The 18,375-nt window shown below is 40.8% G+C and overlaps 1 protein-coding gene across 2 annotated transcripts in view; it reads right to left on the bottom strand.

Moving 5' to 3' along the window:
• LOC145998439 (leucine-rich repeat-containing protein 23-like) overlaps positions 1-18,375 on the bottom strand; it is a 256,171-nt gene that overhangs the window by 191,566 nt on the left and 46,230 nt on the right. For both annotated transcript variants that reach the window (XM_083134848.1, XM_083134849.1), the window contains exons 4-5: positions 14,680-14,854; positions 10,731-10,809 (exon numbers count right to left, since the gene is read on the bottom strand). In XM_083134848.1, the coding sequence (XP_082990974.1) occupies positions 10,731-10,809; positions 14,680-14,854 (254 nt within the window). The remainder of the gene's footprint in view (positions 1-10,730; positions 10,810-14,679; positions 14,855-18,375) is intronic.

Genomic DNA, 18,375 nt, shown 5'->3' with positions numbered 1-18,375 from the left:
GAAGGTGACCCACCCAGTGTCACGAACGCTTACGAATATGACATCGAGTTAACGCACGACAAGCCCATTATAAGCAAACAGTATAGAATTCCTTTTAATTTGCAAGAAACAATGAAAGGTGAGATCGCGAAACTTGTCAAAGACGGTGTTCTGAGTGAGTCACAGGGTTCGAACTACAGACACCCCGTACTTTTAGTGAAAAAACGCGATAATTCTTACCGTTTTGTTTCCGATCTTCGTGCTTTTAATGTTGCGTTAAAACCCCTAGGCCTAACTCAGCCCACAACAGCGCAAATTTTAGCTGACATAGGCGGGAAAAAGTGGTATAGTGTGCTTGATTTACGTGCAGCTTTCTTTCAGATACCACTTTCGCAACGTTCCAAGGAGTTAACAGCATTCTCTGTCGAAGGCATTGGTTCATTTCACTATAATCGGTTAATTATGGGAATGAAGACTTCATCTGCAGTAATGAATTTTCTCATGCACAAGGTACTATGTGAAATTCCAGCTTCAGAAGTATCATGTTACACAGATGACATTATTTGCAGTGCCGACACAATAACAGAAATGCTACACGTTCTGGAGAAGGTATTTCGCAAACTACGAGAAGCTAATCTCAAGTTAGGAACTAAGAAATGCAAATATTTGTATAACGAGGTCCCCATCTTGGGCCACCTTGTCTCTCAAAAGGGCACCCGGATATCGGACCACATTATCAAGGCTATCACAGACTTCCCCCAGCCGAAGTCGAAGAAGAATCTAAAAAGTTTCCTCGGGCTTATTAACTTCATACGGAAGTTCTTATCCGGTTTCCATGTCCCCGCGGAATGTTTATTTCGCTTGCTGAAAAAGAATGTCAAGTTCCAATGGACCGAAACTCATCAAGAAGCTTTTAATAAGTTAAAAACCATGATAACAACTGCGCCCGTTCTTAAAAGCTACGACTCACGGAAGAAAACGCTCGTATTCGTGGATGCTTCATACGTGGGCATCGCTGGGGCCCTCCTCCAGGAAGAAAAAGACGGTACGCGTTCTGTAATAGCTTACTGTAGTCGCTGTCTTACAGACACCGAGAAGAAATATGATGTTTTCACACTCGAGATCACAGCAGCGCAATATGTACTAAAGACTTTTAGATATTTTCTCATAAACTCTAAATTCACGGTTTTTACAGATAATCATGCGCTGTCTTATTTGAAAACAACCAAAGCTGAAAATTCGTTGCTAGCAAGGAAGGCCATTTTTTTTCAAGAGTTCGACTTTGATATTCAGCACATTTCGTCGGCTAATAATGCACTGGCCGACTGCTTAAGTCGCCAACCTGTAAATACGGCTAATCGCGACGATGAAGTTGATTCCGATAGCGAAGACATGGCGCGCCAGGTATTTTCCATCCGAGCCCAGTCTTTTGACATGGCTACCGCACAAAGACAAGACCCCTACTTTGGCAACATAATTAAAATATTAGAAGACGACCCCTCAGCTAACCCTAAGTATGAAAAAACAGCGTATTCTTTCACTCTTGAGAACGGTCTGCTCCATAGGCTTACCAGATTCGCAAACGGTTACAAGAAACAGGTTTGCGTACCCAAAGCGAACCGCAAAGAAGTGTTCGAACTTGTGCACGCTAATCAGAACATGAACGCTCATCAGGGAGCAAATAAAACTTACAGGCACCTTGTATCTCGGTATTACATACCAGACATGAAACGCTTTGTGTATGACCAAGTGAGAAAGTGTGTGCCATGCCAAATAGCTAAGCGTCATCCTGGCGCTAGGCAACACACATTACAGCATTCCGAACCGGAAGAAGTTCCGTTCAAGAAGATTCATTTAGATGTTTGCGGCCCCCTTGCGTCAAATACTAAAGGTCACAAGTATTTTTTATCTGTAGTGGATAGTTGTACAAGGTACGTCGTGGCGACCACCATTCCGAATCACGATGCCAAATCAATTGCTGACGCACTTTTTCATTGTGTTTTCCTCAGGTTTGGTCTCCCAGCTACGATCGTTCTTGATAAATCGTCTTCAAATACCTCAAATCTAATGCATGAGCTAGCTCAGTTAACGGGCATACAGCTAAAATACGTAAATACTGCGGCTCATTACACAAACGGCTTAGTGGAAGCATCCTTCAATTACATTAAGAATATCATTAAGCCCTACGTTCTCACAACAAAAGGTAAATGGCAAGATTATTTGCAATCTGCCGTACAAGCTCACAACATAAGCTTCCACGACTCTGCCCGCCAAAGTGCATTTTATTTGTTACACGGGTTCGAACCACGTCTGCTGATAGACGCAGTCATCCCATCCCCCCCACAAGCAACGGCCCCTACAAATGAAAAACGGCTGGAACAGCTAAAAGACATTCGCAAGTTGGCTCACGACAATTTAAAGAAGCGCTTTCTACAGCAAAAGAAATATTCGGATAGTATTACTCAGCAAACCGAATATACGATAGGACAAGATGTTTGGATCCTCGAAAATACACCTGCCCCGAACACCCCCCGCGCTTTTGCCATCTATTACAAGTTTAGAGGTAAAATAGTAGAGAAAATGGACGCAAATTCTTACAAGGTTTCATTCAAAGATGGTCGAAATAGAGAGAAAGTCGATACTTTCTCAATAGCTAGACTAAAGCCTCGCTTTGAGGGCGATCTCTCTGACACAGATGAACAGACAGATCCCTCTCACAGTGCTGCAGATTAAAAGAAAAGAAAAAACTAATTTTTGTTGTGTACTCACCAGGCACATGCTCCAATGTCGCCCCCCCCCCCATGCTCCTGCAAAACTCACTAAACACCCAATCACTGCACTAATTCTCCTTTCTCTTATCCATGGCGCTCCCATACGTTAACCACTGCATTTATTTTAATGTGAACAAATATTAGAAATAGCACAACAACGTTGCCAGATTGATTTTTTTCTCACAAATCAGAATAACGAAACGGAAGGAATAGCAAACTTTTCCGAGCATAGCATGGCTACAAGAAACAGTAATTTTCACAAGCGCACAAGACATAAAACCAACAACACAGAAAGTACGATGAATTGTTTCAAACTAGTGATTCACACGAATTAGTTGAAACAGCGTGCATCGCGTATATGCTTACTCCACAGAATTCGTGTGTCCTTGGGAACCACGTATGGAAAAGCATAGACTCAAGCAAACTCATCAATAAAATGAAAGTCAGCACTTCACTGTGTCAGTAGATTATGCTGACAGCCCAGAATTGCTGTGTGTATGACACAGTTTGGGCTGAAGAATACAACGAAGCTCACAAAGCATAAATAAAGAAGCGCATTCATGTTAGGAAGCTAGAATTGTTGGCTCAGGAATACTCGATTCTTCTCGTTTCAAACTATTCTTTATTAGCAATAATAACAAATCAAAAGTGAGAAATAATAACATTAATATTAACAATGCTAACATTTTGCACAACTATCAATAATGCATAAACTTATGCTTTATTTTAATAAGTAAATCATTAATAAATAAATAAGAATGTAGCAGTGAACATTAATTATTCTGCAACGACACATCCCACATTGCTAAAACTAATATTTCGTTCAATTCCGTTACTTTTATCCCAAGAACGCTAATGCTCTCTCACCCCATGTTCTCCTCCAATCCCCAAGTCATGTTGCGTCATATTTATCCATTGCCTTATTCGTTATTCTAACGCTCAGTATAATCCTCGTTTACTTGTATTACAAAATCAGAAATTGTAGAAAACCCATTCGAAAGGTTAACGACTACGAAATTCCAACTATAAGTGCACCTTTGCCGTCGTTATCTCGCCCATTAGTACGACCTCCCCCTCCGCCCCAAACAATCTCTATGGCAGTCCCCACAAATCAAGCTCCCCCAATCCCATCAGTAGCTCCACAAATTCAAACCCTCAAAGTGAAACGCACCCCTCCCTCACAGTCTATCTACTCGCAAGAATATATTTCCCACACTCTCCTTCTATAATCACCCCAAATCTCGGCTAAGGGACAGACGTCATTCCATCCGGAAGCAGCCCAGAGGAGTACCAACATCTTCGACGCCAGGACTCTAACCTCCTCCACCCCCCTGTGTTTCAATCAGTGCATCGAAACAGAGCTACGTGTCGTCACCCTTGGCGACACACTTAAGTGCTCAAAACAAACTGTATAAAAGTGCTTCAAAACAAACAGTGTATTAGTGCTTCGATTCACAGTGTGCACACAACAAAAGAAAAGAAAAATCACAAGTCGTTATTTCTTGATGCAATTAAGCTCTAAACAATTATTTTAAGTTTAACGACTTACACTTAAACAATTGACAGTATTCTAAACAAATAATACTGCAAAACTTATGTAAAAAATATTTTATTCATGGATTAGGGTATTAATAATAAGGTAAATACAACAAAAACAACAACACAAGTATTATCAGTGCCACAAGGTCAGGAACACTACTAGTACATGGACACTGCATTAAAAAAACAAAAAAAAAAAAAAACGAATTTCTTGGGTGTATATCTATTTTCTTGCTTATGTACAAAAGAATGCATGAACACTGCAACGTAAGCAAGAATTTCTTGTGTGCATATCAACAGGTGAAGGTATAATCAATTATGTAATCCATCGGTCAACGGGAACCTTACCTCACAATATTATGTAATTTTTTTTTTGGGTCAAATAAACTAACCTCATATAATCTTTCTCAAGGTGATGGGTAACCACAAGCCTGTGGATACTCTACGAGCAGGGGAATGTGGAACGATTCAAGGGAGACTCTGTAAAAAAGGTAAAATCTCTCGCCAAACATCAGTGCTCGGTCAAGCGACAATTTACAACACAACATAGCATTCCACAAATAGCGGAAACACATGACGTCAGGAGACACGGCATTCTTCGATACTACCGGGTTCAAGCCCGCCATCGGCTGGCAAATACGGAAGAGCTGTCGAAGCAGCTAGGAAGTATTTGCCAGCAGCTTAAAAGACCTAAGCACCAGAATTCGAGAATCAGAGGGATCAGAGGGCTCAGAGGGCTCAGTGAGGCTCAGTCGGCTCAGTCAAGTCTCAGACCTTCAGAAGAGACCCAGGCAAAGACCTCGACACCTTCCAGGTCTCAGCCCGGCTCGGGAACCCTAGACGAAGCTTTCGTCTAAGGCAACGGCAGTACATTACGCGAGTTGACTATCTTCAGCACCACGGCTTACAACTTGTAGCCGTCGGACAGACCATCGTCCCGGCGCCTTTCCTAGGGCCGATATTCCAAGACCAACGTGTGCTCCGTCGCCAGCCACGGGGAAGAAGACCGTGGGCCGTCGAACTCAGGACTCCGTGCTCTGTCGCCTGACGTCCACACTCTACCGCTTGGCCGAGAGGTAAGATGTACGTCGTCTACATCCCTTGACATCATTCCACTCCCTGCCAGAAGCCTGTCAGTGAGATTGTATGGGGACCATAAACGTAACCTAGCTCTACCATCTGACCCCTAAAGCGTTCACAGTAACGATCCCCGTAGTATTAGTAATTGAAACCAGTGAACGCATCAATATATATATATATATATATATATATATATATGTGTGTGTGTGTGTGTGTGTGTGTGTGTAATTGGTGATAAAATAACGCAGTAAAGTATTAAGTAAATATATTTTATCCCCTACTTACATATCATGAAAGGCGCCAAATTCGAAATTAAGTTGAACGGACGTTCAAAATGTTTAAAAATAGCACTATTTCCATAACAGATCAAGTATTTTTTACCATTAACCCTCAGAAATATCTCAAACTGACAATGAACGTTCATTGAACTTATTTATGATCGACAGCTAAAAAGTCATTCATTTGCGTGGCTGGTTGATAATCCACCACCAGATAGAATTTACACAATATTTACCTAAAAACTTTGAGTAAAGTCACCTTCCCCCTAAAAAAAATCCCTTGGTAATGGACTTTCGTGTTCTCACAAAAAAAAAGTTATAATTTGGCACAATTTTTCTTTTGCAGGCAAACCTTTTGTAAAGGTGTACTTGAGTCTGTGCAACCAGCCCTTCCCATTTGTGAACAATATACTGGGGAAATCCCCCGTTCTTCACTGTTGTCATTGCACTACAACCCCATCGTGATTTAGTATTAGGATATAGCGTAGTGAAGAACTGTTTACAAGCATCGCCCAAACCATTGATTCTCCCCCAAAACCTTTCCCTGCATTCTTTTTTCTTTTCCTAGCTCTCAGCATGCGGTTTTCTTGGAAGACTGGCCGATTGTGAAAGAAAAAAGGGACGGCGGAGGATTGTGGAGGGGGGGGGGGCGGGGTTGAGCGCGAGCGGTACAGAGGGGGAAACGGCTAGCGGGACCAGCTTAGAAAAGTTGAAGTTAAAATTTACATACATTGCTCTGTACGTCGAAAAACTACAGACATTCTAAAGAAAATTATGTAAGATCAGTTTCATTTCTTTGCTGTAGAAGAACAGTTGAAGCTTTCTTGCGCTTTAAAATGTTGATTTAAGTTATTACATACAATTGGCGAGCAAGTGAATTTTACAAAATTGAGATCAGGAAAACTTCGTAATAAATAATATATTTAAAAAAAGGCTGCGCGACATAACAATCTTCATATTTGATCTTTAACTCAGTAAAATTTAAATTCCACACACTTGACTGTTCGAGAACAGAAAGTCGACGCAAGAACCTATTTTTTAGGTATCGTCACCAGCGGTGATACGGGCTCTTAAAAGACAGTTTGGTAACCCATTGTTTTGATAAATAATTGCATTACAATTAATGTCATGAAAGTCTAATGCATTTTATTTAGCTACATGAGTTGCTGCCTTAAGAAAATTTACTATTTTGTAAGTTCCTATTTAATTTCATATTTTGATTAAAATAACTAAATACATATCTAAACAATTTTTAATACATATAAATCCATTCGCTTGTTATGTTGATGGATTAGGCTCAGCTATTGCACACCTAACTCAGAGAAACAAAAATACAAATGAACATTTAGTTTTATTTATATTCATGGTGAGATGTGTATATTGCAATGAAAAATGAGATATCTCGAAAACAAACTACTTGGATGTTGAAAAATTGAAAGGAAAGAAGCGAAGAGCAAGTTGTGGACAGTGCAGGCCTGAGCGTTTTAAATAATCACCAAGTCGACCACGTCGCTTGAACGAGAGAGCAGGGGAGGGGGAGGGGGAGGCGAACGTTTCAACTCTCACAATAGCAGGGTGAGATCCCCTCTCGACGGCTTCTCCAGCGGACAGGAGAACAATTGGGATTTGTGTCAGTAATCACAGGTTAATAGGGGATTTCTCGCTCTATTCGGAACAAAACCGCAGCCACAATGAGGAATGACCGACAAGGGAAGCTTCTTTTCCGAGTGACCGACTCCAACCGAAATGAAAAAAGAGATTCTCTTTCCTTTTACTCGAAGAATGCTGACAGCGCGTTATTGTAGCTTATATGTGTATTGCAGGTCTTTATTTTAATCTTTTTCGGCTTGAAGTGCACACAGGTTTTTACAAAAAGTAATAAAATCATTTTCAAGAGGTAGTACTCAATTTGGGTTGGTACATACAGGGTGTCTCATAAGTAATAGCGCAAACTGACACAGGTGAAAGTACACGATAATAGAAGCAAAAAGCCCTCAGTAAACATGGTTCTGCAAACGAGCTATTGCGAACGTGTGGTTACAAACCGCCACTGTCCTAATTGTTTGTAAACGTCGTCCTAGTTGGTAAAATGCTAATACTGTGTGCGAATGTGTGTTTAGAAGCCGTCACTGATTGCATTTTGTAAACACCGAGTGCTTTACTCCTTGCGCGTTCCGAGCTTTGCTCTTTGTTTACAAAACAGAACATTTCCGAGAGGTGGCGTTGTAATCAAACAGGATGGATACAATCAGTACTGATGTACATGCTTCTGACCAATTCCGAAATGAACCGGGGGTGTTCGAAAGCATTTTACCAACTAGGACGATGTTTACAAACAATTAAGTCAGTGGCGGTTTGTAATCACATCGCGATTATCTCGAAAACGGCTCGTTTGCAGACCCTTGTTTACAGAGACTTTTTTGATTCTATTATCGTGTACTTTCACCTGTGTCAGTTTGCGATATTACTTTTGAAACACCCTGTGTTGGGATCGTTATGATTTATTCATTCTTAAACCCGCTGTTCAGCTCTCAAAGGCTCGGAAACTGTTCCAGAATTGATTTGGTCGATAGCCCGAGAGAATTGTATCAATGTTAATAATTGTTTTTAACGAGAATATAAAGCAATCTCATGTAACTTTAATTTTGGATAGTCTTTGTCTTATTATCTGAATGAGATACTTATTCTTCTGTTCTGTAGAGTGTGCGTAAAAGTGAATCTTAAAATGGCAGTTGGTACCATATAATTTATGATAAAATATAATTACTCACAGCGAATTTGTATATTTATGAGCGTCACCAGAAATATCTCAGTATAAGGTGAGATTGATTGTTACTTAATGTTACAAAAAAATGTGTCAAGTTTCATTTTGTTTAAACGATATTTCATTAATGAAATAACGATTTCTTCTTTTAATTTATTGTACATTTCTTCCTCTTTAAATATATTAGTTATTGAATTAAAACCGCTTAACTTTGCATGCCTTTCTTGCTTTATGCAGTGGGTGACAAAAAATGTATACACGCTTTAAGAGATGTTATCCATGTATTACTTTTCGAAGTTAAATTGAATTACGGTAGAAATGTGGTAGTATAATATTCGCTCAAAAAATGGCGTTAATGAAATTAATGCAAGCGCCACCATACGACAGGCAAGGCAGACAAATAACTTCGAAACTTCGAAAAGTAATAGATTAATAACATCTCTTAAAGTGTGTGTACATTTTTTTGGTATGCCATAAGAGTTTCGGAAGCATTTATGGTAACAAAAATGTTGAAGGAAATGCTTCCGTCTAAAGCGAGCCTTACAGTCTTAAGCACATTACGCGTACACAGCATGTGTGTCCACGTAGATTTCAGAGTCTACGGCACATTACGCGTAGACAGCGTGTGTGCCCACGTAGGCTTCAGAGTGTATGGAACATTACGCGTAGACATCGTGTGTACACGTAGCCTTCAGAGTATACGGAACATTGTGTGTAGACAGTGCGTGTACACACACACACACACGTCAGAGTCTACAGCACATTGGCGTAGGCCGCGTGTGTACACGTAGACTTCAGAGTCAACGGCACATTACGCAAAAAAGTCTACGGCACATCGCTACTACAGTGTCGTGGACAAATGTGCCAACTCGGTTGTTTATGAACAGTTTTTAAACGGTTAACACTATAGAACCAAAATTGACAATGGGTAAAAAGCAGACTACAATAATCTCTTCTGTCTCCCGCCCCCAAGAATCCCAGGGATGGAAATCGCGTGCAAAGTACCAGAACCGCCTTATCGATAAACATGAGCCACGTCACTTGGGGGCAGTCGTTTCCTCTTCACCACAAATTTACATGCGGCAAACCTTGAAGGATTCGCAGCGTGGTATTACGTACGAACATGTTCCTAAGATCCTAAAGTTTATAACAAGGCGAGCACAATTTGTGGTTTGAATGCATTAAATTTTCCCGAAGGGGGGTTGAAAATTACGGGCAAAAGATCTCTCAAAAACTCCCGGTGATTTATAGCTGTTGTTTTTACGTCACCAGAAGCCAGGAATAATAAATATCGCGAGAACTATTTTTTGCCCGTTCCGCGAGTTAACCGAAAATTACGGTGCCACGATCGGTGCTGGTTGCCATGTGTGGCTCAAAGTAGATATCGAAAAAATCTACTCTCCGGCTGAAACTGCCCACTTGTTTTTTTCATATTCCGGGCTCTTTTTTTGTCCTTGGAGGACATCGAGATTGTTCCTACGTAAATGACTCTGCTGCTGCTTCGCCCTCGTTGTATTATGTGAACATGTTATATACAGTATTTACATGTTAGAAGTTTTCATGTCAGTTTATATAAGTCTCCGCAACACGCAACTTTTTCTAGATGCAGTGTCCTTACTCCTCCTAGTTTTGGCACCTTGCCCCTCCAGTTTTGCAACCCAATCGTTCAGGACTTTTGTTTTGTAAGTATTTTCATGTTACTATGTCTATGGTTTGGGCTGTAACTTTTGTCACGATTATCTCGAGAACCGGTCGACAAAAAATATTCAAATTTTACCTGAACACTGAGAAAGGATGTTTCTAGAGAAACACTTTTTTTAATATTTGCATCTACTGCATCAGCGTTCCGAAAATAAATAAATAAATTTTACTCTTGATATATATTGCATATTTTCACTATTCCTTACAGGGCAACACTGCAGAGAACCCATTTGGCTCTCCATGGAACCTTGTTCACGACTAATGAAGCGAAAGGAAAGGAGGATAACGTACCAGGTGCTTTCGAATTGCATACAAGTACCAAGTATCTCAAATTCCTAAAAACGTACGAATGGTAAGAAGTGAAACCAACAATTATGTATTGAAGAACATAACTCTTTATGCGCCTACATAAATCTTTAGCTGTACAAGAATATTTCTGCAAGGATTTAATCCTTTTAGACAAACTGTACTGAAAAAAATCATTAACATCCTTCATGCAACCATCGAATATGATGGCAGTCTTTTAACTGCTCATGAGAACTTGAGAGGCAAGAGAAACCTGGTGAGAAAGACAATAAAATGCACTAGGAATAATAATAATAAAATTCTTGTACTTACCACCGAGTTCCAATGTTGCCAGAAGCGGGTGACTGATTCCTTCTGTAGAATCTATTTCATTTTCATTCAGGACCAATGTCTGCGAATGAAGAGCAACTTGTAATACACTCACTGACATTGTGACTGAAATTTACAACAAACTCTTTAACATCAGTGGCGTCGATTGGGTTACAGAACCGGGGGGAAAGGTGCCAAAACTGCGGGGGAGGGCAAAGGCAGTATATTTTCCTTTGTAAATAAGATTTAGCATAGTGCGGGGACAAAAGTGGCAAAATGTGGGGGTCAACTGCCCCCCTCGCCCCCACTAATCGCCGCCACTGCTTAACATGTTTGATATTCAGGAGTTTCTAGTAGCTTATAATTCGTTCTTTCATACGAGCTCCTTAATACTTCATGAGGAGTTTATGAACAGCATGGTCGATGTTTGCGTGTCATAAATGTCTGAAAGAGTTTTGTGCATGGGCTAACGTGGGATGGGGTAGAAATATTGAGTCGACTATCGACTGAGGAGAACATACAAGTATGATGGTCGACGAAAGTGCTATAGCAGTCGAACAATGTAGGTGATAGCACCTGCTTCCTCCTAACAATCAAGGAAAACTTAGGATAGCTTGAAAATTAGAGTGCAGGATTTAGAGTATGAACTTTACGTTTTCGAATACATACACACACACACACACACGCGCGCATACATTTGTGTGTGTCGACATCCGTATCGGAGTGGTTAGCACAGCGCGCTACGACACCAGGGGCACCGGGTACGAATCCTAGACTGGCATGGGTGTTCAGCATCGTGAGTGTTTCTCCATCATATCGTCACTGAAGCTCATCTTCGCGATTAGCCAAAAACGGTAGAAGAGCGAAGTAAAATAAACCAAAGCAATCATTCACAATTGTGTGTGTGTGTGTGTGTGTGCGGTGCGTTGACTTGACAGTGGTCATGTCAGTAGGACGTTTGGTTTGCCGCGCTGGAGATTCGTGTTCGATTGTCGCTTTGGTGTGAAGTATCCTTTACATTCTACAAGGATACGTGTTGCGTATCGCTTCGCCGTTCCGCTTGCCAGTCCAACGAGGCTCTGTCGTCTGGAACCACAGCCAGAATAATACTCTGTGGGTCTTGTTGCGTCCTGTCCATATGTTTGCGATTCATAAACTTCATCGTATCAGTCTGAAAGGTCCCCAAATTCAACTTCCGGTTCTGTGTCCAAACTTCCCTTCCTCGCCTCAAATATATTTCTTCCGTCAGAATTCAAATTAAAGGCAAGTGGAATGCGCAAAGGTATCAATTTGCAAAGTTGCACAGGTGTAGTTTTTCCCACACCAAATTACCACATAAAGGTGTATGCTTACTCAGAGGTATCAGCGAGCATCCATTAGGACGTAATCGCATTTGGCTTCGAACCGACGATTACTAATGTAAATTCATTCATGTTTAAGGGGCCGAAAATGAATTCGGCTTAAACACACGACCATGCTTATTTCAGTGTTTTCCATTCCATGTTAATTATACGGTCATAATTAGCAGCGTAATTTCGGAAGACAAAAGCAACTCATCCATCATCATCGGAGCACCACCTTCTTGACCGGCTATCAGCAATTACCCCGTTCAGCATCACTTCTTTTCTTCCAAAGTCGGTTTTCTGTTACCCATCCTCGGCGTTAAGCATTTACAACCTTTTGGCTCGTTAGAGAATTTTCCATTCTCATCCTTCAATACTTTTTTTTTTTTGCTCGTCTCTTATTTCTTCCCGGAATCAATAATCTTCCAGAGTCTTAAAGAGTCCTCGGGCTTGTAATTAGCATAAGATGACAAAAGTCTTTAAGCAAAGTCTGTTTCATCTCGCCAAGACAAAAGAAGAGCGTCGGGTCGTTTCCGATAAAGTAGAGACGAGTGGGAAGAGTAGGAATTCGCCACAGCGTTTCTTTTCATCCCATAATGATGAGCCGGGATAACAATAAGTGATAGAAAATGAGGCATTTGCTTCAATGCCATGTGTTCAAGCGGCTTGAGACAACGACCAATTAATCATAGTGGCGAGGTAAGATCTCTTAGCATTCAGAAGAAAGCTTAAAAGGAGACAAGAGGAATGGAAATTTAAGACGGACAGGAGTTAATTAAAGTTACCAAACATCCTTTGTGTTCTCATACTTCTGTGGTTAGTCTCTAGGTCTGCCTTGGCCCTCATGTGGAACCAGCTGCCGTGCGTAAAACTGTCAGTTTTTCAAACATAATAAAGCCTCGAGATGTCTACAAAAACATTGCCTTTAGGAGCGATATCATTTGTTTTCGTGTTTTGGAATAATATATGATCACTTTTGGACACGTCGACAAAACATGATGTGGCCACAGCACGCTTTTTTTTAGTTTCGTGTTAATGGGATGACCGCAACAGTTCATAATTATCCTCTCACAGTCAGATACATTCATTAATTCAAAAACTGAATGTTTATGCAAGAAGGATATTATTCACTGTTTCAAAATTGTCAAGAACTAAGTATGGTAGTGATTAAGACAAAATTATTCTTTCAAATCACGCAAGAAATATTATCCTAGTCAATTTCAGTATGGGGTTGAAAAATATGTTATCCCTCCCTGCTGGCGCCCTGTATGCAAAATGCAATTAGTACATCCTACGTTCTTGCAGTTTGGACCACTTCACACACATACTTCTCATGAGTGCTGATTAGATAAGTTTTTTGCTTTTAGCTACTTTTGTAAGCGAACTAAAGTTCTAAAAGTTGCAAAATTACTTCTGCACGAAAGTTACTCCAATAGTGCCGATTGAATTAGATAAATTCTCAGCTTATGCAATGTATGTTAAACGATGTCATCATGTAGCAGTACAACTTGTAAATCATTTTGCTATTTTAAAGCATAAATTCTTTGTTGTTTTCAAATGTTAGTTGCTGCTCCTTTGGAATTAAGAGAGATGAGGTAGCAGGTGAGTGGAGAAGGTTACATAATTTAGAACAGCATAATTTGTATTCATGTCCAGATATTATTATATAATAATAATAATAACCCGTGGCTCTACAGCCTGTAAGGGCCTTGGCCTATCTCCCGATTGCCAGTCTCCCTTCCACAATCCTACCTAAGGTGTGGAGATCTTCAACCGGTGACGTGGGGTCAGCACGTCGAACCGTCAGCCATTGTAGAGATTTCCGAGAGCGGGTTACGCTACTCACTCGTAGCGCCAATTTCCTCATGGTGGTGGGTTGCTACCGGTCCTATACACAGGCAAAAACAAAGAGACTCGAACCCATGCCATCCCGCAGTCGGAGTCCAAAGCACAGCGCCTTAGACAGCACGGCCAAGGAAGAGCACGGTCCAGATATTATTAAAATAATTAAATGAAGAAAACAGGTTGGAAGGCCATGTGAGGGAGAAAAGAAGAGTTTACACGATTCTTGTTGAGAAATCTGACGGTAAGAGACCTGTAGGAAGGCCAAGACGAGGATGGAGGGATAACGTTGAGATGGATCTAAAGGAAATCGGTAAGGATGGAAAAGATTGGATTGATCTTGCCCAGGATAGGGACAGACGAAAGGCTTGTGTTGCTGCAGCCATATAAACCTCAGGGTATAGGAATGCTAGGGAGTTAGTTAGGTGCTGCTCCTATATTTCCGTTGGGCGAAAGATGCCTACACATTAACCAATGAGGAGTCTATACATGTATTCAACTAAGGCACTTCACCTTGCCAGCAGGCGAGTGGTAATTTGGTTTGTCATTTTAATATCTGCGTTAGAGCACATGCATTTTGTTGCTCACTTTCTCACTAATTAGACAGTACCCCCAGAAAGAAGAAAGAACTCTTCAATAAAGTGTTTGATTCTTGAAGCCGTCCACAATTTTACATCTATTGACCACTGCAATCTATTACCAACATCAAACAGAAGGGGATTATTGCTTAAGAAAGTTAAAAAAAGCTCACCAGAGATTATATTTACCTGGAGGTAAGGCATAGGAGGAATAGCAGCTGAAGTGAGCTTGTTCCTGTTTGCTTTCAGCGTGTGCAACTGTTCCATAGCACTGATTATAGAAATGTCCTTCAGCTTGTTGTCGGATACGTCAAGATAAAGGATATGGCGATAGTTTATGACTATGCTGACATCTGTCAAATTTCTGGAAACAAAGAACGTGCGTGTAGTATTATTTGTGCGATAAACATTATTCAATTTTGTGATCTTGAATGTGGTTTCTTTAAGACTTATCTAAACGAAGGAAAGTAATAACGTAACATTAATAAACAATAAGAAGCAAGAGTAAGTTGTATATACAAACAAGAGCGCTCGCAGGATTTTTCTCAGGGGGGTAGTCATAGAAACTATCATCATCATCATCATCATCATCATCATCATCATCATTATTATTACTGCTATTATTGTTGCTATTATTTTTATGGTTATTATGATCATCATCATCATCATAAATACTACAACTACTACTACTACTTCTTATGTTGTTTTTAAAATTACATTCATTTGTAATTTCCATATTCTGTGTATACAATGTACATAACTGTATACTTAACATATTAATTCATGTAGGACAAAAAGCTGTTTCTTATACTTAGATAACAGTGTAAAATAGACTAAGCTTAAACGTAACCCTGCTTCAAATAATATTATTAATAATAATAATGATAGTTGCTGTAACTTACTTCCTCTAAGTAACAGAAAACAATATTTTTTTAAATAACTTATCGCTACAATTTCACCATTCTAATTATTAGGTTAGTCAAAAAGTAAATGCAATGTTTTTCTTTTCTTCCGTAGGTTGGCTGTACAGCTTTCTGCGCTCGCAAGCCGATAGATAGTATCGTTGTCTTCGCCTGTGGCAGATTACAGCGTCATCACTTCAGTTCGCTCTTCAGTGTTGCCAAGTAAACATGGCTGCGCCACTGCCCGTGTGCACCACAGAAGAACAGAGTTCTGTAATCCGTTTTTTGTGGTCTGAAGGTGTACCAGGAGCTGAAATCCATAGAAGACTTTCAGCACAATACGGTGACAATGTTTTACCGCTGCGAAGTGCTTACCAGTGGATTGAAAAGTTCAAAAGCGGTCGAACAAGTGTGAAGGACGAGGAAAGAGCAGGTCGTCCAGCCACATCCACTACTGATGACAACGTTGAGCAAGTCCGTGAGCTGATTCTGATTAACCGACGAGTGACTGTTGATGAAGTGGCAAACCATATGCACGTTAGTCATGGTTCTGCATATGAAATTATCCATAACAGGCTCAACTTTCATAAAGTCTGTGCGAGATGGGTCCCTAAAGAACTCCCTGACGAGAACAAGCGAAATCGTGTGAGAATCTGTCAGCAATTATTGGACAGACGTGCTAACGAAGGTGAAGTCTTTTTGAATCGAATCATCACTGGAGATGAAACATGGATCCATCACTTCGAACCTGAGAGCAAACGCCAGAGCATGGAATGGAAACACCCTGAATCTCCAGTGAAAAAAAAGTCAAGCGTCAACACTCTACAGGAAAAGTGATGCTCACACTTTTTTGGGACTCAGAAGGGGTAATTATGGAACATTTTGTGGAAAAGGGGACAACAATAAACAGTGAACGATACAGTGATATGCTTTCGAACAAGTTGAAGCCTGCAATTCGAAGCAAACGACGAGGTCGATTGTCGGAAGGCATTCTTTTGTTGCATGACAACCCGCGTCCCCATACCGCCGCCAACACCGCTCAAACTCTTCAGAATCTGGGCTTCGAGGTGTTAGAGCATCCTGCATACAGTCCCGATCTCGCCCCGTCGGATTACCATCTGTTCCGTCCACTTCAAGATGCTTTAAGAGGCCGTCGATTCGACACAGATCAACAGGTGAAGGAAGCGGTGCATTCGTGGCTTGCTGCTCAGCCGAAAATCTTTTTTTCTCAGGGTATCGGAAAGCTTGTGGAACGTTTGACTAAGTGTATTGAAGTGCAGGGGGACTATGTTGAAAAATGATATCATTGTAAGTTTTCTATTGTTGCTGTGAAAAATAAAAAATAAAATATTGCATTTACTTTTTGACTGACCTAATACATTAACTCTTTCTAGAAATCTCATGGGGGACAAGTGACCCCCTGGCCCCTCCCTGCTGGCGCCCTGTATGCAAAATGCAATTAGTACATCATAAGTTGTTACTGTTGAACATTCAATCGTAGAGTTAGTGGACAAGATATATGTTAGCTTTGGCGAATGTTCACAAGTCAAGTTCCAACACAACACAGCTTTCTTTATGACGTGACGTCAAATAGATAAATGCATTCGACGGACGCATATTGGGAGTCTAATGAATGATAATTAGTTGTTTGATATTGATTTTATTTTTGTTATTTATCCGTCGCCTTTCTTCCATTTCTGGCTTATCGCGATGATGAGGATGAGTGATGATCTTGTGAAATTGATGAAGAGACACTCACAAAGGACATCCAAGCGCGGAATGAGATTCGAATCCGAGATCCCGGGCGTTTTAGTGCGTTGTGCTAACCACTCCGCCACAGAGGTCGGCGATAATTACTGGAAACCAGGGAGTACTGTGTGGGTTGATGGTTTCAGGGGAGGTACTGGTCCCTCTCTAAAAACGTGAGGGGTACGATGTACTCCTGTAGCATCTCTTCCTGAGCAACTGTCAAAAGGTCTACACTTTTATAGCATAACAAACATTGAACAATGGTAGTTTCGGTATTTCATCTGTGCCAACAAATATGCAAACGAACACATCCTGGAACTTGTTCTTCCTTCCACGTGTAGCCCAGACCAAAAGAAAAAAGGCGAGAATCGTGTTAGGGGAAACAAATCATATTCTATCCTTGAGCGTTTTGGAACTGTTTTCGGGATCCGACGCACGGAGATACTAATTTATGGCCGTGTGTATCGAGTTCTCGTAATACTGGAATATCCAGTAGAATTGCAGAGGGGGTTGAAACTCAGAAAAGAAATCACCAAAGCTGGAAGACTCGCTTTCTCAAGATCTCTCCGGAGATAAGGACCCGCCCGATTTATAGCTGGGACACCCCGCCACGATTAAAACAACTGCGGGGGGAGAAACCTCAGAATGTACGAGCTTGGAAGAAAATGCAAATAAGAAAAGCGAACGCACGTGAGGGGTAACGGGCGTAAATTGAAGTTCATATTTCAAATATGGAAAAGCATATCGAATTATATTGTCTCCCGTCCAAAATAAAAGAAAGCGTGTTTTCGTTCTTGAAGGTCACTTCAGAGTACGCCCTTGATCGCTTGGAACAATGTTATAAATCCTTTCCCCCAGAAAGCAATCCTTTAAAAGTTTGTAATTGTTTCCCCGCCCATGCGTCGAAGCAACATACGATCCGTTTTTCCTCATTCCCCAATGCATGCTCGTTCATGCACACTGACTCATCTTTCTGATTGTCCGTTGCGAAACACAGGGAGCTATATTTGTTGAGATGCCCAGTCGAAATGAATTTAGATTGTAAGGAAGCCTTTGTGCTTTGATTTAATGCCGCATAAATAGCTGTCCCGAATATAATCCCAACAAAAGAGCATCTTTCTCTGTTCGACTAATGCCGCAGAGAGCTGTCCAGGCACGGTTTGGCATCTGCGTTGACTTCTCGAAATCTTTAGGAAGGGAAACGCTCGAAGTCTGCTTGGATTTTTATTATGGG

This window comes from Lepisma saccharinum, chromosome 14 (assembly GCF_977018435.1).
Source record: "Lepisma saccharinum chromosome 14, izLepSacc3.1, whole genome shotgun sequence".
In the NCBI taxonomy this organism is placed as follows: Eukaryota; Metazoa; Arthropoda; class Insecta; order Zygentoma; family Lepismatidae; genus Lepisma; species Lepisma saccharinum.
This window is presented reverse-complemented; position numbering and strand designations above follow the sequence as displayed.